The sequence below is a fragment of the Micrasema longulum genome, unplaced genomic scaffold (genome assembly GCF_059751315.1).
Source record: "Micrasema longulum isolate JH-2025_06_02 unplaced genomic scaffold, ASM5975131v1 h1tg002018l, whole genome shotgun sequence".
Lineage (NCBI taxonomy): Eukaryota > Metazoa > Arthropoda > Insecta > Trichoptera > Brachycentridae > Micrasema > Micrasema longulum.
Window position 1 is genome coordinate 125,822 of NW_028279187.1, and position 27,074 is coordinate 152,895.

The 27,074-nt window shown below is 35.1% G+C and overlaps 1 protein-coding gene across 1 annotated transcript in view; it reads right to left on the minus strand.

Annotated features, from left to right (window-relative positions):
* Positions 1–27,074, minus strand: part of LOC148273264 (uncharacterized) — a gene marked incomplete at its 3' end in the record, with an annotated part of 192,892 nt that overhangs the window by 125,815 nt on the left and 40,003 nt on the right. The window contains exons 3-4 of the mRNA XM_088238940.1: positions 2,807–3,527; positions 1,958–2,363 (exon numbers count right to left, since the gene is read on the minus strand). Coding sequence (XP_088095066.1) covers positions 1,958–2,363; positions 2,807–3,527 — 1,127 coding nt within the window. The remainder of the gene's footprint in view (positions 1–1,957; positions 2,364–2,806; positions 3,528–27,074) is intronic.

Consider the following 27,074-nt stretch of genomic DNA (forward strand, 5'->3'; position numbering starts at 1 on the left):
ACGACGACATTGAATATCTCCGTCACCATATATCATTGGAAAGATAGCCAAATATGATATGTGATACGTCTCTTATTTAGGCATATAACCGGATTCGTTTCGAAGAGATCTATAGTATCGCAAAATATGATATGTCTTCGTTTAATAGGGTTAGAGAATATTAGACGTGTCACTTTATAATGTCTATTTTTCTATTTTCAAAAATAGCACTTAATTGAAATGTCACTTAACAAAAAACATGGCATGACAACAGATGTGACACAAGTCTGGAGAAAACTTATGGTATCCGTGATCAGGCACATATGTGGTTCAGTTCATATCTTAATAAAAGAGAATATGCAGTCGTGTTCCAGGGTAAAAGCTCAACCAACTTTCGGGTGTCTACAGGAGTGCCTCAAGGGTCAGTACTTGGACCACTTCTCTATCTCCTTTACACTAAAGATATAGAGAACATTATCAAAGAATGTGGATTGTGGTCGCACTGCTATGCAGATGATACGCAGATTTATTTTTATTGCAAACCAGGCGAGAGAAGTGTGCTTGTCAATTTAATTGATGGATGCATCAAGAAAATAGGAAACTGGATGGCTGAAAACAGACTAACATTAAACCCATCAAAAACTGAACAACTGTGGGTGGCTTCAGCCAGACGACAGAATTTGATCCAGGATACGGCTCTACCCAATGTAGGGAGTGCCGTTCTACCCACCGTTAAACTACTGGGAGTTTTACTCAATTCTGACCTATCTCTTGACGCTCAAATTAGTAGAACGATAAGTTCATGCTTCTACCAGCTGAGACAAATTAAATGCATACGCAAAAATTTGCCGGTTGATGCCGCCCGTCAATTAATAAATGCGTTTGTAGTGTCTAGAGTCGATTATTGTAATGGTATCTATGCAGGTCTACCAATGAACAAAATGACTCGCCTACAATCTGTATTGAATGCCGCAGCGAGACTTATTTTCGGAATCTCTAAGTTCAGTCATATCACTCCACTACTTCGGGAACTACACTGGCTACGTTTTCCACAGAGGGTCGAATACAAACTCTGTTGGCTTATGTATAAGTCACTGCACAACTCGGCTCCGGAATATCTAAGGGAACTATGCATTCCAGATGAACTAGCTGACAGGCGTCTCACGCTTAGATCAGCTACGTCTACGGCGAGAGGAAAAGTTATTATACCTCTACGCAAACAGCGCACTAAATTTGGTGAGCGCGCATTTGCGGTCGCAGGCCCTATGGCATGGAATGCTCTCCCAGCAGAGGTGCGAGGCTGTGAAAGTGAAGTGATGTTTCGGAAAAAACTTAAAACCCACTTGTTCTCTAAATCATTTGAATAGATCCGTAGCACGTGACAACAAAATAAATTATTTTAATCAAATTACAAATTTAAAGCTTCAATTAAATTAACTTAACAGTAGAATCACCATGTAAAGCGCCCTTGAGGTATTTTATTACGAAAATGGCGCTATATAAGTTATCCACAATAAATAAATAAATAAACCTTTAGAAATTGAGTAATGGTTGACAATTTATGATATGTCAAACACAACTTGTTTTGCCGTCTTTGTTTTAGATGGCAAAATATAATATGTCAAGCATATCTTATTTTGTTAAACATTACTCTATTTCTAAAGATGGTATGTCAGAAAAATCTGAAAAAAAAAGAAATTTTCCAGCATTTTGTGTAAACACGCTATGGAGAAAAAGAATGCTGGAGATTTTTTCAATTTCAATTAAACTTATTTAATCCTATTTTATTTTTTTAGTTTTAAAATAATGAGAGTTGTCATGAAATATGTCTGTACTCTTGTTAGTAAAAAATATATATTGAGAAGAGTCTTCGACACACGGCGGCTAAAAGGTCCTTAGATATACACGTGTCAGTTAAAAGCTTCTAATTAACTATTGGATAATGATTATAAAACATTAATAATGAATCAGAACTTACCGTTCGTGAGTTTCCCCGAGAAGAGGCGCTCCCAGACGACGCCGTCATCTTGTCACTCAAACTATCACAAAGGGGAATCACAGCGTCGGCGCCTTCACACTCCAAATCGCCGTCACTAACACGAGCACTATCGCTGGTCGAGCCCACGAGGGCGGAACCGCCCGCCGTGGTAACCGAAGCAGCGCTAGAAACTGCCGCGGTCTTGCTCTTCTCGGAATTCTTCCTCTCTCTGGAAGTGGAGGAATCCGCCGTGGTGGCAGCGGCGCGCAGGCGAGACGTCCTGGTGGTCCGAACCCTAGGAGGCGAGGAAGAACTGGCTGACACCCGCGGTGTTGGTGCTAGTGCGTTGCCCTCGTCGGCACTCGACCCGGCTGCAGTCGACGCTGAGACCTTTGCAGACTGTATCCTGCAAGCAAAACGATCATGCAAAAACTGGAGTTAAATCATAATAATTACTGACTATGGTAAAAGCATGTGCTACACTGGGCTATCATATTGTGTCATGTATATTTCCATATACAAAAAGAGAATCATCATTTACTCTTAAAATACTGTGGTAAATAATTCCTTCGCAAAAAAAAGCACTTATCTTAATTTGTTTTGTACACCATTTTGTGAAAAGGACCTAAATTATACTGTTACAGTATTTGTTTTACCAAGTTTTGTAAAATTTCCATTGAAAATAAACGTAAAAATTGCATTTTTCAATAAAATATGATAAAAGCTTCATCTATGATTAATTAGTTTCCTATTTTCGTTTAGAAACACCTTTAAACAAAACAAAATCATCAAATATTAAAATGATGTGTTTCAATATTGATTGTATGAAGAAAATATGACTATAGTTACCTCTGTGATCTTTTGGGAAGTGGTCCTTGGGCTTGCAAGTGTTTTCTCCGTTCTTCCTTGTACTTCCTCATCCTCTCCGCTCGCTCCAAGTCACCTCCCATAGCGTCAGAGCTCATAGTTCTTTCGAACTCTTCAAAATTATCAACATCAAAATATGGAGAAAAATTATCAGGGTCTTTGTAAACCGGATTATTGAATTCGTTGGAAATTATATTTTCGATTACTATAGGGCTAAAATTTTGAGGTATTTTTAAATCAGTCGATTTTGGAATGCTGCTGGCGGATCGAAGATCACTCTCTCGGTCGTCGACGAGAATTCGGGTCGGTCGTACGACTGGTTCTTTATCCTTCTTCTTCCTGACGATCCTCTTGCCTCCCGCGCGCCCGGCCGGGGCCTTCGTCAGGTCCGGAGATAGACGAGCTCTCCCACTGAGGCCACTGTCACCGGTGCGGACTGCGTTATCAGACTCCCGTTCATCGTCGGCTCTGACGCATGCGCGGCGTTCCGGGAACTCTACGATATCCCCGAAACCTCTGGCTATGATCTTAATGTCCTCGAAGAAGGGTCTCTCCTTGATGATTCTAGCGCTGGACGGAGCTACGGTATAGAATTTCCTCGGTTTCACCGGCCGGAAGGCCGAGCGTGTTTCTGAAGAAGAATTTCGATTCGTCGAGAGTCGGCGTTCTCCGCAATGCCGATTCTCGTGGTCCTGCACGTTTCCTGTAAAGGAAAAACAGCCTGCGTTAAAAACATAAACCACACAAATCAAAAAAGGAAAATTATAATTAAACAATAAAATCCTACATGAGTTGGATACGGTAATATGACACATCGGCGAGATATTCAGATATCATTGCAGAGCGTATAAGCGTAGGCGTTTAATCTTATTATCATACCCATAAGCATACTTGACTTCATCCGCTAGAGATGAGCAGAAATAACTGCGCCATAGGCTAAAGTGGGTTTATCAAAAAGCTGTTACCGAGTTCAGTCGGTGATCAATCCGCAAGAACCAAGAACACAATCTCCTGTCAAGACGCTATTATCTGTCATTCTCGGCTCTATATTTAGATACGCGAGCTTCACTGAAACTAGTTTGACCTCTCTGCGGAGGCCGGGAACCGCGATTCGACACACTCCCGAGTATCGGGAACGGGCATGCGGGCAATGATCGATAAACGTAATAAAGCCGTTGTTTCAACGATATGTTTTTAATCTGGAAGTCATTTTCGTGAACCGCATCTAATTAACCCGTTGAACCGAGAGATTGCCATGCCGGTCAGGGAAACTTAATTAAAACAAAAGTATTGACTCATTTATAAATTTATGTTAAATCGGAATCAAATCAGCTGGAAACGAATAATTTTCACGTTTCAAATAAAACAAAGATGAAGAAATATTTCACTAACCGCTGTGAATTTATTTTCGAAATGGATAAACAAATTACTTATTTCTTGTATGTACATTATACGGGCTGCTTACATATAGCTTTCTATACTGCCAAACTTTTGCTGATACAAGTATCTATGTATGTGGCATGTTATCTTGGAAAATAAAATTGTAAAAAATTCTATTCTAAAAATCTTTCTCCCTATACTCTCCCTACTTTACCTTCCCTCTCCTCACTCTAAACCTCCTTGAAGTGCTTTACTTTTCTCATGTTTATTTATTTATCAATAAGCCCTATGGGCTTTTACATTTATTAGCGATACATTCAAGGGCAGCAGTGTAACATATATGCATGAAGTTAAAAGTAAGAATATCATAAGAAACTAAAAGATACAATTGTAAACTCGAGACAAGATCTGGACTTTTTTGATGCAAGTCTTTATAGATTTAAAAAATCACTAAGATAGACCGGATCTCGTCTTGAGGTAGAAATTTATTTTTTTTTGTCCTAGCTTTAATTTTATTTAGTTGTATTTTATTTGATTAGTACCTGTATTTATTATAAGAAATTGTATTTTCCATCGTTAGAATGGACTGCATAAGTCCGCCAATTAAATAAATAAATAAGTAAAAATAAGAAAATGTACCCACATAGGTAAAGGTGTACAAAGTAAGATATTAAATACATTTACATATATAAATATTAGCATATTACAACAGAGATGAACAACATTTAAGAAAAGGTAATATAGAAGCCCAGGCATCTACAGGGCTTATGACTTGTCAATGGCTGTAAGTGGCCACTTTACACACTGTGTAGCATTCACCATTCTGCCAATATTTGAACATCTATATTCCTTCAATTCTTTCATCTGTTGTTGTTTGTGTTGATATATAAATATACCTACATACATACACATGCACATAAGAGTGGGCCGATGATGTATGAAGTTTTATTTTTTTAGAGATTAAAGTGAAAGGGGTCTAAAAAGTTGCATTTTAGATCACAATGAACGTAAAAACTATTAAAAAAAATATTCCATAATACTTTTGGCCGAGGTTTAAAGTTTATCACTGTCTGAACATTTTGTTAACTATTTATACTGATAAAATGACTTTTTTGTAAGTAAAGATATAACTTAATCACATTACAAATTCGAACACGTTTTAAAACTACCGAAATGCAAAAACTTTACACTCCGCGAAACTGATTCCGTTGAGCGCCTGGCTAATATTGGCGAAAACAATGGTTCATAAAAACAATGCTACCCATTTATTACAAAACAAAGTGCGACTCACGCCCTTAAATGCTTATTTAATAAGGTTTAATGTACATTATAAAATTTTAATGGACGGATTTTCTTACTTAAATACGAAATGACAGCCGATTTAAAACAAAAAAACGACTTTTTCAAAAACTTCAAGCTCTGGTTTAGGGCCAAAAATAGTGTGAAATTTTTTTTTTTATACTTTTTGCATTCCGAGTAATCCAAAATGAAACTTTTTAGACCCCTTTCATTTCGAAATTCGAAAAAAAAAATATCCGCCCACCCTAATGCACATATATATTTTTTTGTGTATATTTTTTGCAACTTCATTCAACTGTGAATGTTCAACAATTAAACAATGTTTGATTATGTCCAAATGCTTGCAGACTGGCTGGATTTGCTGTTTTTGCTGTTCATATTTAAATTTATTTCAACAGAGGAAAAACATTTTTGAGAAGGGAATATGGAAGTCTAGGCATTTACAGGGCTTATGACCTGTCATTGGCTGGTTTAGACTTCCATATTCCCTTCTCAAAAATGTTTTCCTTCTCTGTTGAAATAAATTTAAGTTCAACAATTAATTTATATTTGCAAAGAAACTGTAACTAGATGCATATACTTATTTTCAAACTTATTTTTTCAACACATCTTGCGCTGTTTTTTCTAATAAAATAAATATGTATGTAATTTCGGTAGTTCTTATTTCATTACGTACCCATTATATATTTTAGTGTTCACTATTGTGTAATGTTCAGCACTTTTCAGCATTTTTTATACCGAACCACGAAAGAAAAGATCAAACACTTTTCTGTAAATCGTATATCTATAAACAAAACCTCATGACAAAAAAGCAATCAATTACAGTTTTATCTTGCTTGTTTAGATTCGCTAATCTCGTGTTGTTATCATAATTATGAATTTTATTAATTCACCCAAATACCGAACAATACAGTAAATTATTGTGCACAATTAACTGCAGACAAAGAAATGTGTCACTATAAAAATGCAATAAACCATGTAATATTATTGATTATATACTATTATTTGTTATGACCTCCATACGTCAATAAATATATTATTAGTTTTAATCTTGACATGGCGATACCATTGCAACAATATTTTTTTAATTATTTCCAGACGGGACGCGTCTGGAGATATAGACCGACCGAAATTTCGGTTTCAGTTTCGGAAAAAATTGGCCGAAACTTCGGCTCAGCCAGAACCTGTGGTCGGGATGTGTCGAATTACGTTCGGCTGTACTCGGGTGCATCTTATGGCTCGTGACTCGGCCGCGTGACATATGACTATTTGTCCGTTTCGGCTTTTGGCCGGTGAGTGTTGTTAATTGTCACGTTTAATTTATGTATTTTATTTCATTCTGAATTTAACACTAATTTTAATTCGTTAAGATTAACGATAAAAACGCCTACTTTTGCGCGTTTTGATGTGACCCTTAACTCATTTTAATACTTTTTACTAAAGAAAATAAAAGACGAATGATACTTCAATCCACAAATTTGGAATATCCAGTGACCGGTTTCATAACATTATATCAACTCATTAGTTAACCCGAAAAAAAATTGGTAATGATCCTTATGATAAAAATAACTTTATTTAATTTACTTTCATATAACCTCTGTTTTGTATAAATACGTTAAACTCTTTAATAAAGATACCAGTTTCGAAGATGTCGCGAAAGCGATGAAACCTGTCACTGGATATTACAAATTTGTGGATTAAAGTCTCACTCGTCAATAAATTACAATGAACTTCCATCAAGAATTTTCACTTACAAACTCAAACGTTATTTAAATACGTTTCGGTTTCAGCCGAAACTAGAACAGGAGCCGAAATTCGGTTTCGATTTCGGCTGAAAATCATGTTTCGGTCGGTCACTAATATTTAGTGACAGGCAAACGCACTAATCAGTAAACCATAAGGCGGACTAATCTCCACTTGATTTACTTTTGCAGAATTTATACCTAAAAGTAGAAATAAAAATAATACTATAAAAATCAATCCATCCTAATTTTTCCGTGTCAATAAAAGACGATAATTACAAAAATTCACTTCGAGAAGTAATTTTATAATTTTTAAGAGGACAACGTTCAAAAGAAAGCTTTAGTTATTCGTTTTATGTTAGTGCGATTCTAAAATTATATCAGTATAAATAATAAAAACATGTTTAAGAAAAATTTACTTGAAAAGGATGTTACTAAGAATATTGTGGATGACTTTTGATTTTTAAATGCTAACCAGACCTAGTGTATTGATGAACGAGATCGGATAATGGATTAAAAGCGATTAATAATTCACTCATCATTAATCACAAGAATATTCGATTCCTCCCACTGCACAATATTATCGGTTTTCCGGGCTATTTCACAAAACAATAGAACAGAAATAAAAAAAAACTCTAACAAGAAAGATAAATCAGCGCATCTTGCAAATAAGGCAATCGATGAATATTACAAATAACATCATACATTTACATATTTATTTTTGAAATTAATTTTTATTCTATTTTTTAATTTAGTTTTGGTAAGACTGTAAGAAATTGCAAGTGGCAATAAGTCCGTCATTTAACTGTGTATAATAATTTGTTATTATTTTAGTATGTATGACATAACACTTATGTATGGAAGTGAAACATGGAACTGGCAGAGGAAGGATGAAAGCCGAGTGAACGCGGTTGAAATGCGATCTCCTAGACGAATGTGTGGGAAATCAATGTATGACAGGGTTACGAATGATGAAATCAGGCGAGAGTGTAAATCTGAGACAAGTATAATTGATAAGATTAAGAAAGGGTCTCTGAGATGGTTTGGTCACGTAGAACGAATGGACGACGAGAGAATGGTAAAACAAGTATATATGGCGAAAATGAACGGCAACGTTAGACGAGGACGACCAAGGAAGACGCGGCATGATCAGATATACCAAAATCTTAAGTCTGGTCATGTCAAAAGCAGACAGAACCGAAGGGCATGTATGACAAGATGTATGAATGTGGAAGAGGCTAGGAGTGTATGCCAGGATAGACGTGTGTGGCGGTCCATTCTCTCTGCCTACCCCTACGGTGAAATGGCGTGATGGTAGTAGTAGTAGTAGTAGTAGTAGTAGTAGTAGTAGTATGACAGTGTATAATTACGGTTAGTAAAGATTTATTATTATTATGATTATTGTCACTGACACGTTATAAAAGCTTAATTTTAATTTTTAAAACAAATAGCGAAGAAAGCAAACACAGCATGTCTACAATTACTAGAGAATTTGCGGTATTTACTGCGCAAGAAGTAAGCTGAAGTCAAAAATTAAAAAAAATATATTTTTACGTATCGTATTTTGAAATTACTCCGCCCGTGACGTCACTAATTCTCATCGGTGAGTTGTCCTGACATTTAAAAATAGAACCCCGTAGCCGTTCAAATACACTAAAACGTTGAAAAAAATGGCTTCCCGGAAACTGGAAACCTAACACAACACATTCCAACACGCTATCATTAATAGGTTGATTGACAATAATTAAAACGTCGTTCATTTTTTTTTAAACATTTTTTTTTGTACACTTTTGAGAAACTTCGCAGTATAATTAAATATTCGAAAACATTCTTTAGATTTCCCGTAGCACTGAACATTCTCATTAAAAAAATCACAAATACTGTAAAATAAATAACAACAAACGAGAAGCGAATCTTTTAAAGTGAGAGATTTGAGAGTTAAAATTCGAACTAGACTACGGATTTTTTTTTTATCAACACACACCAATTGTTTGCAAACAATATATATATACATATATATATTCCAAAACCCTAGACCGGTTATCTGTGCTTTTTTAAAAACCGAACATCACGAGGTCGAAGGTTCGCGAAAGGTGCGCGGATCGAACGCCCACACACCGCTCCGGGACGCGGTCGCGGGCGGTTATGCGGCCGGGTAGGGCGGCGTCTCGCGCCCGCGGTCCGCCATCTTCCGTACATGGTCCGGCGGTGAAATGACGGAAGACGAGCGTGCATAATAAGCACCGACCGCGCTCATTTTCCATACGGGCGAGAGAACGAAACGCGGATTGAAACGAGACCGGGAATGCGGCGAACTGCACGCCAATCGAGAAATGCACAAGGCTCGAGCATTCTTCTGAGTTATTGGTTTATTGACACTCTTTCCAGATGCATTAGAATGGGCAGCGAACCGGGACGAGCGGGGTAAGATACGCCTGGCGCCGCAGCGTATCTACGAGCGAGGTCATGGTAGACTTATTAAGCTAGGGTTTCCTAGGACAGCGGTGCCCGTATCTTAACGGCCGTAGTGAACGGCGATGCGGCGGACAGCCGTCGTAACGGTGACTAGAGAGTGGTTTCCTAGGAAAACGGTGTGAATACAATAATAAAAATAATGTGACCTCACTGGGGTTACCCGTGCCGAGGACGCTTAAAGGGGCAAGCTGTATGTACCTTTATATCACCCCTCGATTGTAGTTTTATATCAACCCTCAATTGGGGGAGTGCTCTTCCAAAACTGGAGTAGTGTTCTTGTGAAATCATAAAATTGTGTAAAACTAATAACAAAGTTTTATTTTCATAATAATTTTTAACGATATTTGTTCATGAAAAACCGGGGGTGTCGCTCTATTTTAAGGCCCGAGACACAGACTAGTGGGCTGAAGATGCTAGGTATTTTATGCACTTACACATTCCAACATTCCGCCATATAAACATATTTTTAATTTACAATATAAACCAACGTGCCTCCCGATCAAAATTTCTCCGAACTGACAAATTTTATTCATTCATATTTTACTCTTACAAACTATAAACAATATTAAAAATAATGTGACCTCACTGGGGTTACCTGTGCCGACGACACTTTACAATGCACTTTTTTGAAATGTTTTTACATTTGAGAATACACAAAGAAAACTAGCTTAATAAACAGAGATAATAATCAAAATATTCAGATTGTTTTAAAAACTAGGTATATATGTACATCTATATTATTTATATTACAAAACGCTCAATGAAAATAACAAAAACCTAACATAAGCTGTACACTTGTGGAGCAGTTGATTCAATATTGGTTTGGGCGAATGAGACAATCCATTTTACTTCTACCTAGCTCCACTATCCATTTTTTTATAGCCTTTTTAAACATTTTCTCGTTACTAATTGTTTAATTAGATAGTGGAAGTAGGTCATAGATTTTAATTGAATAATACTCAAAATCCCTTTGTCCGTTTAACACCGTTTTCCTAGAAAACCACTCTTGATTAACCGTTACGACGGCTGTCCACCGCATCGCCTTTCACTACGACCGTTAAGATACGGGCACCGCTGTCCTAGGAAACCCTTGCTTTACTCTCTGAATAAATGTGAAAACTGACCCCGTTGGGTATTTTCACAAGTCGGGAATAACGTTCAAATATAATATATATTTATAGCGGATTTTTACGATTCTGATGATATAACTAGCGTACATTCACGCAAACTGGACTGCTGTGCACGTGCAAACCACGAGTCCACTGCGTGATATCGCATGATTGGCCCATTTCACACCACGGCAAAAATCTACACGGCTGATAAAATACAATACGGTGGATCGATATGTATTGTTTTAGATTAGGGAAATACCACTTTTTTAAATCATTTTTTAAGTAATAACGGTCGATAAAATACAGTCTAGTAAAAAAAAAAATTTTAGCACAAAAATGTTTTTAAATTTGTAATTTTGAATTCCCGCAAAAACTGTCATTCCATTGGCTCTGGTCTTAGCACAAAGCGCTTCTTGGTGAATAATGCAACGATAAACAAGCATCTCTAGATGATAGAAACAGAACCTTTTCTCTTTCCGGTCACACTTTTTGTCCCATCTGTTGAAATTGAAACAATTTTATCGAGTGTAGATGATGTTTCTCTGTCCACTTAATGACATCGTTTATAATATCCTCGCCACGTGTTTGACCTTTCATTGGCAATAATCCTAAAAGTTCTTTATTTGGACCCGTCGACAAAATAAGCGAACAGTGAAACTGGTGGTTGTGTGAACCGCACTCGAGTGGCTAAATAGCCACATGCGGCTCACGAGCCGCGGTTTGCCGACCACTGTACTAGGCAACGCCTGAAAATCTGTTTTCAATTTCTATACATCTTCATGGACCAGGTGAATTTATCAAGAATATTTTGAGATGGTCCAAATTTTTGTAGACGAGGACTGGATTCAACTCCCTAGGGAGCTGTTCATATTAATAAATTATACCACAGATGCAGAACATTTGAGAATATGTAATATAGAAGTCTAGGCATCTACATGGCTTATGACCTGTCGTCGGCTGGTTTGAGCGGCCGCTTTAGACACTGTGTAACATTAACCATTCTGTCAATATTTGAACATCTATATTCCAGTCAATTACAGGGCAAAAGTCCTGTCGATGCCTAGACATCTATTTTACCTTCTGTTAAATGTTCTTCATCTCTGTTGTTATATATTGATATGACCAACTCCCTAGAGTGTTGAATCCAGTCCTAGTCTACGAAAATTTGGACAAACTAAAAATTTGGTTGATAAGTACATTTTATCAAATAAGTTTTTTTTTACATTTTTTTTTTGTTTATTATCCCATTAATATGCAGGATGTTCATTAAAGTGATCAGTATGAGCAAGAAGACATATTGGCACATTAAAATATTTTTTTAGAACGAATATTTTTTTTTTTAAACTAAAAAAAAAGCAAATGGTTGCTTACTTTTGCAGCGGAGAAACGGGGAGGGGGAGGGGAGAATCTGATATTGCGCCGCGCTCCCCTCACTTCTCTCCTGCAGAAGTAAGCAACCATTTGTTTTTTAAATATTTTATTTAAAAAAAAAATATTTGTTCTAAATATATTTTTAAATATGCTAATATGTCTTCTTGCCCATATTGATCATTGTGGTTTCGGATGTGACAGGGTTTAAAGAACATCCTGTATATATTTAATTAGAATTTTAATCATAAAATTACACTTAAAAAAAATACATCTTAAAATTAAGCTTTAACATAAATTGGAAATAATGCCCACAGAGTTTTTTCGCTATGTGAAAACGTTCCTTATATTGGGGCCGGTCAGTTTCAAACGAGCAACAAAATAAAACTAGCCGCTTCAGCAATTTGATGATTCTCACATGCATGGCTGGGATGATTAATTGGATCATTGGATCTTTCAACAATTAAACGGAATATATCGGAAGTGGTCGTCCTTGTACCGGCCCTGGTGCCGGTGGTGTTGAAACGGTAATTTATTACTTGTACAACATGGCACTCGTGAGGAACTGCGGGCTCGCTGGCACGTAACGGGCACGCGCTGAACGCACGACCGCCGGCGCTGGCCTCCATCATCAGCCAGCACCTACTGCACCGCACCGATAACGTCCTGCCGAGCGCGAGGCGAGACTACACCGAAACTCGTTACCATAGAAACGGCACTAGCTGACAGCTATCGATACTTTTAAAAAATGTACTTTGAAACATAACTGATTATCTACTTATTCTATAAAAAATATTGTATTTATTTAAAACCAAAGAATTAAGAATAGTCCAGAATTTTTTTTAAAAATTTTTTTCGTGGTTGTAACGTGTCTATTTCATTACATGTGATACATGGTATTAACATATTACAAAATAGATGAAGAACATATAAGAGAAGGTAATATAGAAGTCTAGGCATCTACAGGGCTTATGACCTGTCAATGGCTAGATTAAGTGGCCACTTTACACACTGTGTAACATTCACCATTCTGCCCATATTTGAACATCTATATTTATACAATTCTTTCATCTGTTGATTTTTGTGAAGTTAAAGAGCTGAAACCTTTATTTATGCGGGTGAGATTCATCTTATTGAATTATTTCACCTGCATACTAGGCAACGCCTGAAAATGTTATTTTTTCAATTTCTATACTTCTTCGTGGACCAGGTGGATTTATCAACACGGAGTCGAATCTAGTCTATGTCTACAAAAATTTGGACAAATTCAAAATACTGAATATAACATGAGTCTAACTTAATTACTGTATTTACATAAAATCTTTTAGCCTGTAAATATTTTGGTAGCAATCGAGCATTTGTGGGTAAATATTAAATCAGTTACACGGAAAAGTTGGGTAATTTTAGAAACTGGGCAACCGAGGCATAATTCAATCCGCACGATTTCAAAATGAATTTAATGAAATGTAATTTTTTCCCAATAAAAGAACATCGCATCACGGGCACTAATAAAATGAGCACACCATTGCAGATCTGACGCAAAACATTGGAAATGTCAAGCAAGAATCAATCAAGCCGCAAAAAAGTCAACATTAGTTCAATATATTATGTTTAACTAATATACCATAACATAAAATGTTTTTACAGTTTGTATTATCTTAACTTTTTTTTTAACAGTTTATTTTGTAACTTTTTTTATTATTGTAATTTTTATTTGTTTTTGGCCAGACTGTAAGAAATTGCACTGGCAATAAAATAAAGATGTTTCTTCAGACGTGATTTAAATAGAGATAATGTAGTAACATCTTTGATGGTGGATGGGAGATGATTCCACAGTCGAGCCGCGTGGAAACGCATGGACGGCTAATGAGTGTGCGCTCATGTTTTGACATGTGTCACTTTGTTACGTTGTTAATAATTCTACAAAAGCATATTGTTTTACGTCATAGTTAAAAAAAGTTATCGAAATGGAATTCAAACTCAACAGTGTTATTGTTCTGTATTTGGCTGGAAAATCGCAACCAGCCATTATTAATGAGCTACGACATTTGCATGTGAACAAAATGTTTGTGTATCGGACCATTTCCCGTTACAATGATACTGGTAGCATAAAAGAAAGCCACGGAGGTGGACATCCAAAAACAGCAACATCGACAAAAATGGTTCGAAAGGTGAAGGCCAGAATTCAACGTATTCCACGAAAAAGCGCAGTTCAATTGGCGAAAAATCTCAATGTGTCTGCTCGTAGCATGGGGCGCATATTAAAAAATGAACTACGATTGAAGCCCAACGAAATACAAAAAGGGCAAGAATTAACGCCTGCACAAAAGGCAGTTCGCCTAGCAAGAGCGAGGTGGTAAAACACTTGTACGTTGGTGGCGAGCTAGAAAATTTGGTATTTTCTGATGAAAATTTTTTTACGGTTCAGCAATATGTAAACAAACAAAACGATCGCGTATGGTTACAGTGCAAATTAAAAGACAATTTAGACCAGCGAATTACTCTGCGAAAGTAAGCGCCTGCATCAGTGACGGTTTGGGCCGCGGTAACTGCCACAGGACCCTCACCACTCGATTTCATCGAACAGGGCGTAAAGGTAAATCAGCAAATCTACCGTGAAAAGATTTTAAATGATGCGTTGTTATCTTGGCCACGTAAAAAAATCGGTAGAAACCATTGGACGTTTCAACAAGACTCGGCACAGCCCGTGAAACCCTACGTGTTTTATATGAAAAAGTTCCCAACTTTATTTCATTACAACAGTGGCCTCCATATTCCCCGGAGGTAAACCCAATGGACTTTTCCATAGAGGTCTATTCTAGAGGCCAAAGTATCAGCTAAAAAATATAAGACGGTCGACGCCTTAAAGATTGCTCTTCGCCGAGAATGGGACAAAATACTATCAGCCCACATTCGTACAGCGTGTGAAGCCTTCTTGGACAGACTCGATGCTTTTATCCGCGCTAAAGGTGGCTGCATCAAACAATAACATATATTTTTAAAATTGAAATGCTTTACGATACTAAAGTTTTTAAATATAATTAATCAAAATTGATAAAATTACAGAATTTTTAATTGGTAATACTTCGAGTGCCGACTAATGTAAGTGATTAAATAAATAAAAAAAAACGAAAATAGGAGGCGGACTCATCTCCACTCGATTTCGTAGTAGCTATCGTGTTAAAAATATCCATCTGCCCGAACACGAACACGAATAGCATGTAATTTGAAGTAACCCGTATTATATTTATTAATAACGTATTAAAAACATTTTTAATACATTAAAAAAATACATATTTGTGTATTTTTCGGTTGACTAACTTTTGCTTAATGCCATTTACTTTACTAATATCGAAATAATGAAAAATTCTATCAAGTGCGCATAGAAACTTGTCACGAAGACTAAACACGGTCATACACTTGACAGTGAGAATTTAAGGTCAAATGATTGTTGTAACGGCAGTTCCTTCATATTAATAGGAAATTATCACATTTAAATTACCATTTCACGATGGTGATTAAGTCCGCTTTGTACGGATCAAAATACTTGTCAGATTTTGACTAGGAAAACATTTTGTCATGTATTTGCACAAATTTGCTAATATCTTGTATGCTAATCCTAAATCATAGAACCTTTTCCAATTTTTCATTCAGATTCTGCGCGCGCATACAGATACTATGCAAAAAATCAGGCATAGAAGAAACATTCACATTCTATCACTTCTTCGCGATATTTTGAATTATCCTACTTCGCCTGTTTATCTGAGAGAGCTCTTCCAACCTCTATCACAACATGGACTATCTCTTCGCTCTAGTTACGAGAGAACCCTTTTAATATCCCTTCACCGCTCTAATTTTCTTGCGTCCTCTTTCACAGTAGTATCTGCTGTTAGAGACCTTATATTGAAATGTCACTATCTAAATGTTTGAGTTGTTCCTTTCTCCTACTTCTTTCCATCGTATCACCTCTTCTCTCCTCTCTTTATAGTAAAGTGTAATTTTTTTAGTTAACTTTTGTTTTAAATTGTTCTATAAAATTGTAAGATTCTGTTAAAATATGCCCATGTACATGTAATTTTCTCAAACTGAACGGTTTGGGTAGGTAGGAAGAAATTGCCTTAAGGCAATATGCCCGCCCTTATATGTATTATTTATACATGTTTATGAAGTGTGAAATAAATAAATAAAAATCGGAAAGGGGACACCGTCCTAAATACCATCGTCCTAAAGGTACTGAACGACGTCTACAGAGTAACTAATGGCAAAAAGGGTAACACTAATATATGAGTAGTTTATCCGGCTTCAGTTTAATGAGCGTACACGGTTTCTGGACTATTGTAATTCTATGGTGGGTACCTATTCCCTTTTTCAAAATTAGCAGATAAAAGAAAATGCTTTCATTGGTTTTCAGATAGTCCTAGTTCCTTAAAAAATCATTTATCCAAAAAGCAAATCGATAGAGACACGCTAATCGTAAATATCTGTGTTCAAAAACACCGCTTGTGACATAATCCAGGGAGAAAATATTGGTATACGTTTATACCTAGTAAAATAAGGCCGCATTCCCTCTTAATAGAAAAGAAAAACATTTAAGCGTTATGTTTGTTTTTACGACTTGACGATTGTATTTCGGTGTGACGCATCTATGCAAAAATATAATCCAAGATTTGCAGAAAAGGAAAGTTTGCAATAGCCAGCAATAAAAGATACACACATTTACTTAACGCGTATCTAAGTACTCTGATATTTAGTCTGCAAAGTTTCAATTGATAAGATAATGCAGAGGTGTAGAGATAGCAAGTATAAATACGTATAATTTAGATATAATATGTATTAAACAGTCATAAATATGTACACAGTAAGTCGACTTGATATAAATAAATATATGCTATCGGTTTTAATTTAAGTTGCTTTGATAAGAAATGCACTGCTCTATCGATTACTTGAAATTTATTCGAGTCAGTCATTTTTCTTGATTATTAAAGATAATTAAAATGTAAAAATAATGCATAAAGAAATTGTCTTTTTCGCAGCAAAGCAACACATAAAACATAATTATTAATTATTTTTCGTGTACGCGGATAATTGTGTGTTTATGGCGGCCTCCGTGGTGTAGTGGTCAAGACGCTTGACTCACAGACGGAAGGTTCCGGGTTCGATTCCCGGTGAGAACACAAAAATTAAATGTGATTTTTCTCAAGCCTGGGTGTTCTGTGATGTAATTCACCGCTGTAATTGGGCCTCCTGGCCTGTTGTGGTGCAAAAATAAAAATAAAAAAAAAATAATGTGACGCGTTTCGTCTTGTTAGGACATTATCAAACTAACTTAATTTTTTAAGAATTTCAACAGTCCATGCGCTCAGTAGCTGCAAGACTTGTTGTTATCTAAATTCTAATTTTATAAATTTGCTTTTTATTTCATTTTTAAAATATCACTTAAACTCTAAACTTCATTGTCAAATAAAAAAAATGAAAATAAAAATGTAAATAGGGGCTAGATTTCTTATTGTCTATGCGCTCTGTAGCTGCAAGACGTTTTTTTAACTAGCTCATATATATCATAATTGTAATATATCATAATTGGAGACGAGGAACTAGAATCCCAACCGTCCATGCGCTCTGTAGCAGCAAGACGTGTTGGGATATTTATTTATTGTACAGCGCCCTTGAGGTGATTTTCACAAAAATGGCGCTATATAAATTATCCAAACATTATTATTATTATTAACTTAAATAAGACACAGAACCCGTTGATGCACCGAGCTGTACAGTTATATTATAAGAAAATACCATTAGAAATAAGAGAACAAAAAAAAGGCATTTCATTTATAGGTAAGTTAAAAAAACATGCGGGTAGCAGATAAAAAGTAATCGTATTCGGGTTGGTGTTAAAGAAGTTTTTTGTGTGTTTTCTGTGTGTAAAAAATCCATTTTATTTATGTGTTATGAATTAACATTATACTTTTCCCACTGTTCAATTATTTAAAAAATTTAAGGTTTTAGATTTTAGAAAAGAATTGTTGGCTTCAAATGCATAAAGACAAAATAAATAGTAGTATTTCTAGGTCACAAAACTTAAGTACGCGACCTAGAACAGGTGGTAATATCTCAATTCCCAAATTAAAAACATCTACAGCACAACATAATTATACTTAAAGAGGAATACTTTTTTTAATGAAATGAACAAAGATAATAAAAAGTACAGCCAGGAATACAATATACAGGGTGTTCTTTAAACCCTGTCACATCCGAAACCACGATGATCAGTATGGGCAAGAAGACATATTAAATTTTTATTTAGAACAAGGAAATTTTTTAAAAATAAATATAAAAAAATAACAAATAATTGCTTACTTCCTCAGGGGAGAAGTTAGGGGAGCGCGGCGCAGTATCAGACTCTCCCCTCCCCCCTCCTCGTTTCACCACTGCAGAAGTAAGCAACCATTTGCTTTTTTTGATAGTTTATTTTTTAAAATTTTATTCGTTCTAAAAAAATATTTTAATGAGCCAATATGTCTTCTTGCTCATACTGATCATCGTGGTTTCGGAGGTGACAGGATTTAATGAACACCCTGTATATAAAAAAGAAATGAAAAGTTACATTTATAATTCTTCTTTATGTAACACTGATTTAAAACATCGTTTATAATTATTTTCTAATTTATATATGTTCTCCTAAAAATATTATTAATTAAAAAAAATTAACTAATGTAAGACGTCACTCCCCATTATGTACATAAGAATTGTTTATTTATTTTACATAGTGGGAAACGTCAATGTAAATATATGTATTAAATTAATGTAAAAAATTGTATTTAGTTGTAATTTTGTTTTTTTATTTGTTATCTGAATTAAAAAAAAAAAAAAACATAAATAATATTTTTTGGACTATGCATATTATACGATAACGTGACTGGTGTCATTATGCTCACGAGGAACACGTTTTCCGCACCTTGACAATTGATACCTCGGAAAGTATCGATTCCTCCACCATGGTTAGGTCGAGTAACGCGTAGTAAACTATCTTACATATTAATAAAACTGAACACCCACAAACCCCCACCAAAGATCCATTAACTATTTATTATGTCAAATGAAATCGATCAAAGTTAAATTAATCACCGTTAGGTTTCCATCAAAATGTGTAAAATTTCCTGTAGTGGGGTGCATGAAAAAAGTGTTTTCTTCATTTAGTATTGTCCATTAAAAGTTAATTCATTTAAGTTTTTTAAATGCATCGGTAATTCGCTTTCTTAAAGTACTATCTTAATGACCATCCACTATTCCTCCTGCAACATGAGGAACTTCAGCCTTATTTGATACATAAACGTTTTCTTAAAAAACAAACAAACCATCCCACCGCTTCCCCGTAAGGGTAAGCAGAGATTGTATACAGGTCCTTCTTCCTCTACATTCATACATCTTCTCATGCACGCGCGCCGATTATTACGACTTTTCACATGTCCATCTTCAAGTATTTGTTGGATTTACTCATGCCATGTCTTTCTCGGTCTTCCTCTATTTCTGCATCCATCAACATTCGCATCGTTAATATGTTAAGCCGTTTTTCTGCTGTCCATTCGCTCTACATCTCTAAACCAACGCGGGGCTCCGTTCTTGATTTTGTCGATAGTGCTTATCTCAGCCTTACATAATGTACGGATCTCAACATTTTTGTATCTATCGTACCTAGTTTTACCACACATTCGCCTGAGAGATCGCATGTCGACAGCATTCAGCCTGCTTTCATCCCTGTATTTCCAAGTCCATACTTCGCTCCTATACATCAAGGTCGGGACCAGAACCCCATTGTGAACTGCGTATTTTGCGTCTTGCGACAAACATTTATTTGCTTTATTAGTTTTTTTACGCGCGGTAAAAAAAAACATTCAATTATATGGTAAAGTTTCTTGAAAACGCACGAAAAAAATATTTTAGTAAAAAATAACTACTTTGAACTGCGTCACTAGTTCATATGAATCAACCAATGATAAGAGAGAACATGTGTAAAAACTCTATTAAATTTTAATTAATATGAATGTATTATTGTTTTATATTTTTCTTTATATATCCTATGTTTTTATTTTGTTTCTCATGTACTCGTATATTTAAAATTATATAAACTCTTATAAAACTACAACAGTGTAAGTCACTCTCCGAGCACAAGAGTTAGTCTCTTTTGTTGAAGAGTTACAGTGATAACATTTACTAGATGTATAAAGTAGATCTGTATAGAATTTTTAAAAACATGTACCTTTTATGAAATTTATTAATAAAAAAAAAGCATAGTGTTATTGTATCGAGCTATAATCGGCAGAACAATGTAAGCGACAAATAGTAAATTGTTCAGGAGGATTTTTTTTCATTTTTGTTCTATATATATACATTTTTTAATAATTCGGTAAATGGGATTTATAATGATTGGTTACTGCCAATACTGAAATGACAGCCAAATTGTTTAAATACCATTCGCTTTTTAGATCCAGGGACTATGAAATATTCTGGTGTGAAAATACTCTTTTAAATCAATATTCCGTGTCAACCATGTCGTTAATCGAACTCGAGACCTGTTGCATGGTAGGCAAATGCACTGGCCATTACACCACGAGGCCGACAAACTCATAATTTACCAAAGTTTATAATACTATCTTAAGATACAATAATCACCACATTGCGAAGATAATATGCTATTATTATTTTTCTGAATATCGACATTTCGATTTTTTGTCTAAACTCAACCAGGCTGCGTCACAACACTACTTCATTCTTTCCGTGTACCATAAACGTAATAATAATAATAATATTTGGCTGATTTATAAAGCGCCATTTTTGTAAAAAATCACCTCAAGGGCGCTTTACAATTGCATACCTAAACTTACATTATAACTAAACTAAAGTGATATAATCTATTTCCAGATTTAAAATTGAGGGTATGATAGTCTAAAGAAGGGGGATTTTAGTTGGGATCTGAACTGACTGTGACTGTCGATGATTCGTAAGTTTAAAGGCAATTGGTTCCAAGCAGAGGGGCCGGCGGCGGCAAAAGCACGATCTCCAAATCTAGTGTTTGGGGAGCGCCGGATTTTGAAAAGTTTTCCTCTTCCTGAATCAAATGCTGACCTAAGAGTAGATTTTCTTTGACATGTATTTTCCCTAATACAAAGGCCCGATAGGTATTTTGGAGCCATTTCATGAAGGGATTTGAAAACTGTCCAGAAAAGCTTGTATTTTATTCTCTCTGGGCTTTTTAACCAGTGCAAATCTCGAAGATGTTGTGAGATGTGACAATATTTTTTTGACTCCCGTAATAAGCCTTGCTGCTGCATTGAAAATAGATTGAAGTTTATTAGTTTGATATTTTGGGAGATTTGCGTATATTCCATTACAGTAATCTAGACCTCGCCATACAAATATTTCTGTTTACAATCGAATTTATGTTATTTTATTTTATGCCGAAGTAATCGTACAAGGTGCGATCGGAGGGCAAGTGAGTTATTATTCGTATTTCGTATTATTACTGGCCGAATCTGGCTCAAGGTTGGCATGAATGACCACGAAAGTGTTCCAAAACTGGTCCATAGAGAAAAAGGTGACCATTTGAGCCACGATCGTCCTACAATTTAAATCAAGAACATACGCAGATGATTCGTTTTTGTTCCGAGTCGATGAGAGATGACATTTCATGGTATTTAGCTTTTGTTGAAATATGTTTTTGTACAGGTAGCGGAAACATTCGCCAAGAAAATCTTAAGGCCATTTGCATAAATAACACATTAAACTATCTGATCCAATAAGCATAAAAATAAAAATATATATTTTCAAAAGTTTCCTATTAGGGGCATTCCATTGTGACCAGTGGAACATTAATTTGATTTCAGAATTCGAACGAATTTGAGTTGTAACTGGATGGTGTTATCATTATAATTATTTAGCTTGGCTGTAAAATTTAATACATAAAAAATATTTAATAAAACAAAAAAAGGTAATTAAAATTTTATATCCATAATTTATTGGTATTAAAATTCAACAAAAAAGTGAGATAACTCATTTTTACAGAATACCTGAAAACTTTTGTACTAACAAAAAGGCAAAAATGTTTGCCAACTTACTAAAATGCCGTTTTTGGTATAGCGAATTTCGCAAATAAAATTATTGATTATAAAGGCTTTTAAAAACACTAAAAGATTCTATGAAAAATCCTTTATATGTACAGTATGTTAAATCCCATATTCTTACCGAGTGAAAATGCCCTATTGAAATTCATTAATTTAAGAACATTAATAAAGAGAGATTCGGTATCACAAAAAACCGATCGAATCACTGGAATAATTGAACGAGTACACAATCCAAAAGAGTACAATGGCACCAACGATTGTTGAACCCGATAGAATTTTTTTTCTATTATTTCCATTCAAGTTCTTTTGTATTGTTTTTTAGTAGCACTCGTAAATCAATACATTTGTACTAACTCAATGATAATTAAAAGTATATTATAATACAAAAAAAAATTAAAACATTTAGAAATATTTTCTGTCGTTGCCAAGTTGGTAAAATAATTCAGACGGGTGAATTTTACACAGATCAATAAAAATTTCATATACATATTAGATTGTATTGTGTATATGTAATTTTGGATTCATTTCCATATCTTGTATAATGATAATTTTGTAATTTTATTTTTATTTTTTCATACCCTTTTAATTTGTAGTGTATCATAATTTTTATTCTGTTTTTTTTAATAATGTTATCTGCATGCCCCTTACTGAGTTTTTTGCAAAAACTCCTTGGGAATATTATATAAAATTATGTATAGTATGTTTTAAATTGAAATTAAAAAAAAATTGGGATCAGAAAGGATATTCTAAAGTGGGCCAAACATAAACTTCTCAATATTTGCTCATGTGGAGAGGAAATCATCTTCAGGAGAAGCCAGCCTGTTGACAGTAGTCAACAGGCCTTCCGTTCCACTTGAAGAGCGTTCGGCATTTTGTGCCCTACAAAAGTGAGTAAGTGATGACATAAACCAGCCGACGACAGGTCGTAAGCCTCGTAAACGTCTAGACTTCCATATACCCTTATCTAAAATCGCAATATGTCAATACTAGGTATTAAATTAATGTTGTTTTAAGTTGGGACTGTATTTTCATGCTTTTCGTAATATTTTTATTTTTATAAAGGAAAACTTAAAGGTTGGTGAATCGATGTATGTATGTATGACATGATTATTTCTTAAATGACGCCATGAGGCATGTAAGTGCCTGCACTTCGATACTCCGTTCTCAAAAATGTTTTACCACTATGTTAAGCTAAATTCAAGTCTTGGTAACTTTCAAGGGGATTTAAATTATTGTTTAGCCCTGTTTTATAAGTTGTTTACGTGTGATCCCCTCGTTAAATGTTGCCAAATCTTTCGTCAATTCGCAACAATTTTGCACCCTTGCAACAAAAACATTGGTAAATTAAGGCACGTATCACTCAAATTTGGGTGCTTTGCCGAGAAAGGAAAAAAAGGGGGATTTAGACACACTTTAAATATTGTTGACTTATTTTGAGTCAAGCCACTAAATTTTTTATGTTTTCTAATTATAATAAACGTAATAATTTGAAATTACACCAGGTCCCCGATTACAATCGGAAGTTAACAGAGTTATCTTTGACTATTTATAAAGAAAAACCCATAATAGTGTACGAAAAGAAGTATATTTGCATGAATATTTAAAGTATCTTCGTCGGTAACCTATAATTAAACAAATTTAAAAGAAAAAATTGAGTGCATAATTAAAGATAAACCACAACTTCACATTGTAATCGGGGCTCTGAGAATATTTATTTTCCTTTCAATTTTTTGAATAAAAAAAATAAAAACAGTAAATATTAAAAAAAAAAACACAAATGTAAAATTCATAAACCTATATTTTACTAATTACTAAGCAAAGCGTTATGATAAAGCGAAATATATTTACGGATTTATCGGTTCTTATATAGGCAAATCCTGCTCTAAAAACCGATATGTTGCGGTAAAAATATTTATATAATACAGAAGTATACAAGCTTGAATTTTGTCTGAGAGAAGAGACAATTGCAGGAGACTGCTGCGAGACATTGCATAGATTTATATACTATTAAGCGTGTTGTCCTGGGGGGGGTTTTCTGAAAAAGTCGTGGCACGAGAAAACGGCTTTTCTCGTGAGATAATACGGCCGGCCGCGAAAGCGTTTGGAATACCAGCCCAGATGCTTATTAAAATTTATGTTTGTTTAATAAATTTTATTTGTAGTTTTTCTAGTTGAAGAATTTTAATAATATGCACGCTTCCACTTTCCATTATGTTGTATCCCAACTCAACACAGGGCTCTTGGCCTCATAGTTAGGGATAGGTTATTATTTTTATCGGCCTGGTGGTGTAATGATCAGCGCATTTGCCTACCATACAAGAGGTCTCGGGTTCGATTCCTGACATGGTTGAAATGAAATATTAATTAAAAGGGTGTTTTTACACTACAATATTTCATAGTCCCTAGACTGGTACCTGAAGCGTAAGACTGATCACCTTACCTTTATGAAACAAAAAATATCAAGATACGCTGCGATTGGTATACCAATGCAGTGCCCTACGCACCATTAGGTGCGGAAAGGGAATGATGATGATGAATATGTATACTTACATGAAATAGTTTTTAAAAAATCAATAGTTTATAAGATTTATATCACTGAAATATTATTCCGAAAGGGAATAGAAGTTAAACCGAGTTTTTTTTTTTTTTTATTTATTTTTATTTATTTGAACAAATCAGTAACATACATAATTGTATTTTTGTTCCTGCAAAGCCAAAGCTTGCTTGCATAGTTTAATAATAAATGAAGAATAAAATATATTTATATGCACGCTTAAGTTTCACTAGCTGTTTTTAATAATTTTTTGACTATTTTTTTTTATGAATCTATAGTAGGGCCAATTTAATGGGTCACATTTGACACTTCATCAAAATTCAACAACATAAACTTGTAAGGGCGGTAGTAAAATATTATTTATTTTTTCGAATTTAGAACTGCACAATTGCTTAACTTTTTTCAGTTACGATTACATATTTATTGTAATAATGACAAAAGAAGGTAATTTTATAATTTACTTTCACTAATAAACCATTCTAAACATAATAAACTTTTTCTGTTCTAAACGTCGTTACAATGTTGCATCAGTGAACCCTTTTTCTTTTTAAACACTAGGGATGTTACCCAGAAAAGTCGAATGTTGATAGTTTTGTTAAATTGTGTACATATCTTATTTTGTTCCTTAAATTTAAGATAGAAAAATAATAATGGGACAGGGATTCGACTTATGATTTTGAAAATAAAATTACAGTACCTATAAGTACTTTTTCATAGCAACTGAATTCAATTGACATATATTATGTTTGAAGTCCGAATCGATTCATTCACTTTAATCGATGTTTTTAAGCAGGTTACCTCACTATGAAGCTAAAACCGACAAATGTCAAATGTGACCAATTAAATTGGCCCTACTATAGGTTTTTTTCCTCGCAATTTTCAGCTGGTGCATAGTTTAAACCCGCGGTATGCAGCGGGTATACTGCAAGGCATTGGACCACAATTATTTAATGTCTTCGGAGAGTTACGAGTCACTTCGACGAGCAAGCATGACCGCCCGCACCCTGAACCGAGTTGCGGATTAATCTCCGAAGTTTGGATTGTCCGCCATTTGCAGGGGAGAGAAGTTTTACGGCTCCCAGCTGAAGATTTCAGTAAGAAAATAAAATCAATAGGTATATAAATTTATTGCAACAGAGGAAAAACATTATTGAGTAGGGAATATGCAAGTCTAGGCCATTACAGAGCTTATGACCTGTCATTGGCTGGTTGAAGTGGCCACTTTACACTGTGTAACATTCACCATTCTGCCCTTGTTTGAACATCCACATTTCCTCAACTCTTCCATCTGTTGACTTTCGTGAAGTAAAAGAGCTAAAACCTTCGTGGGTGATATTCATCCGGCTGAACCAAATCACCTACTAGGCAACGATTGAAAACAATTTTCCAATTTTTATGCTTCTTCTTTTACCAGGTAGTCAATTCAACAATGTTTGAGTATGTCCAAATGCTTGCAGACTGGCTGGATTTCCTCCCTAGGGAGTTGTTCATATTTAAATTTATTTCAACAGAGAGGGAAAACATTTTTTGAAGGGAATATAGAAGTCTAGGCATTTATAGGGCTTATGACCTGTCATTGGCTGGTTTAAGTGGCCACTTTACGCTGTGTAACATTCACCATTCTGCCCATGTTTGAACATCCACATTTCCTCAACTCTTCCATCTGTTGACTTTTGTGAAGTAAAATAGCTGAAACCTTTATCACGTGAGTGAGAATTATCCGGCTGAACCATAAAGTGGCCACTTAAACCAGCCAATTACAGGTCATAAGCCCTGTAAATGCCTAGACTTCCATATTCCCTTCTCAAAAATATTTTCCCTGTCTATTGAAATAAATTTAAATATGAATAACTCCCTAGGGAGGAAATCCAGCCAGTCTGCAAGCATTTGGACATACTCAAACATTGCTGACTTATTTTTTCTTTTACAGAATGGTTTCAAAACTACACAAGCTTCTTTATCAAGATAAAATTGACTGGTGAATGTTATCCTATTTTATTTTAACAGTGTGTGCTAAATATCCCCACTTCGCCTGTTTATCTGAGAGAGCTCTTCCAACCTCTATCACAACATGGGCTAACTTCTCGTTCTAGTAACGTGCGTACACAGTGTCTAAAGTAGCCACTGACAGGTCATTCGGCGGCCTTCGTGGTGTAGTGGTCAAGACGCTTGACTCACACACGGAAGGTTCCGGGTTCGATTCCC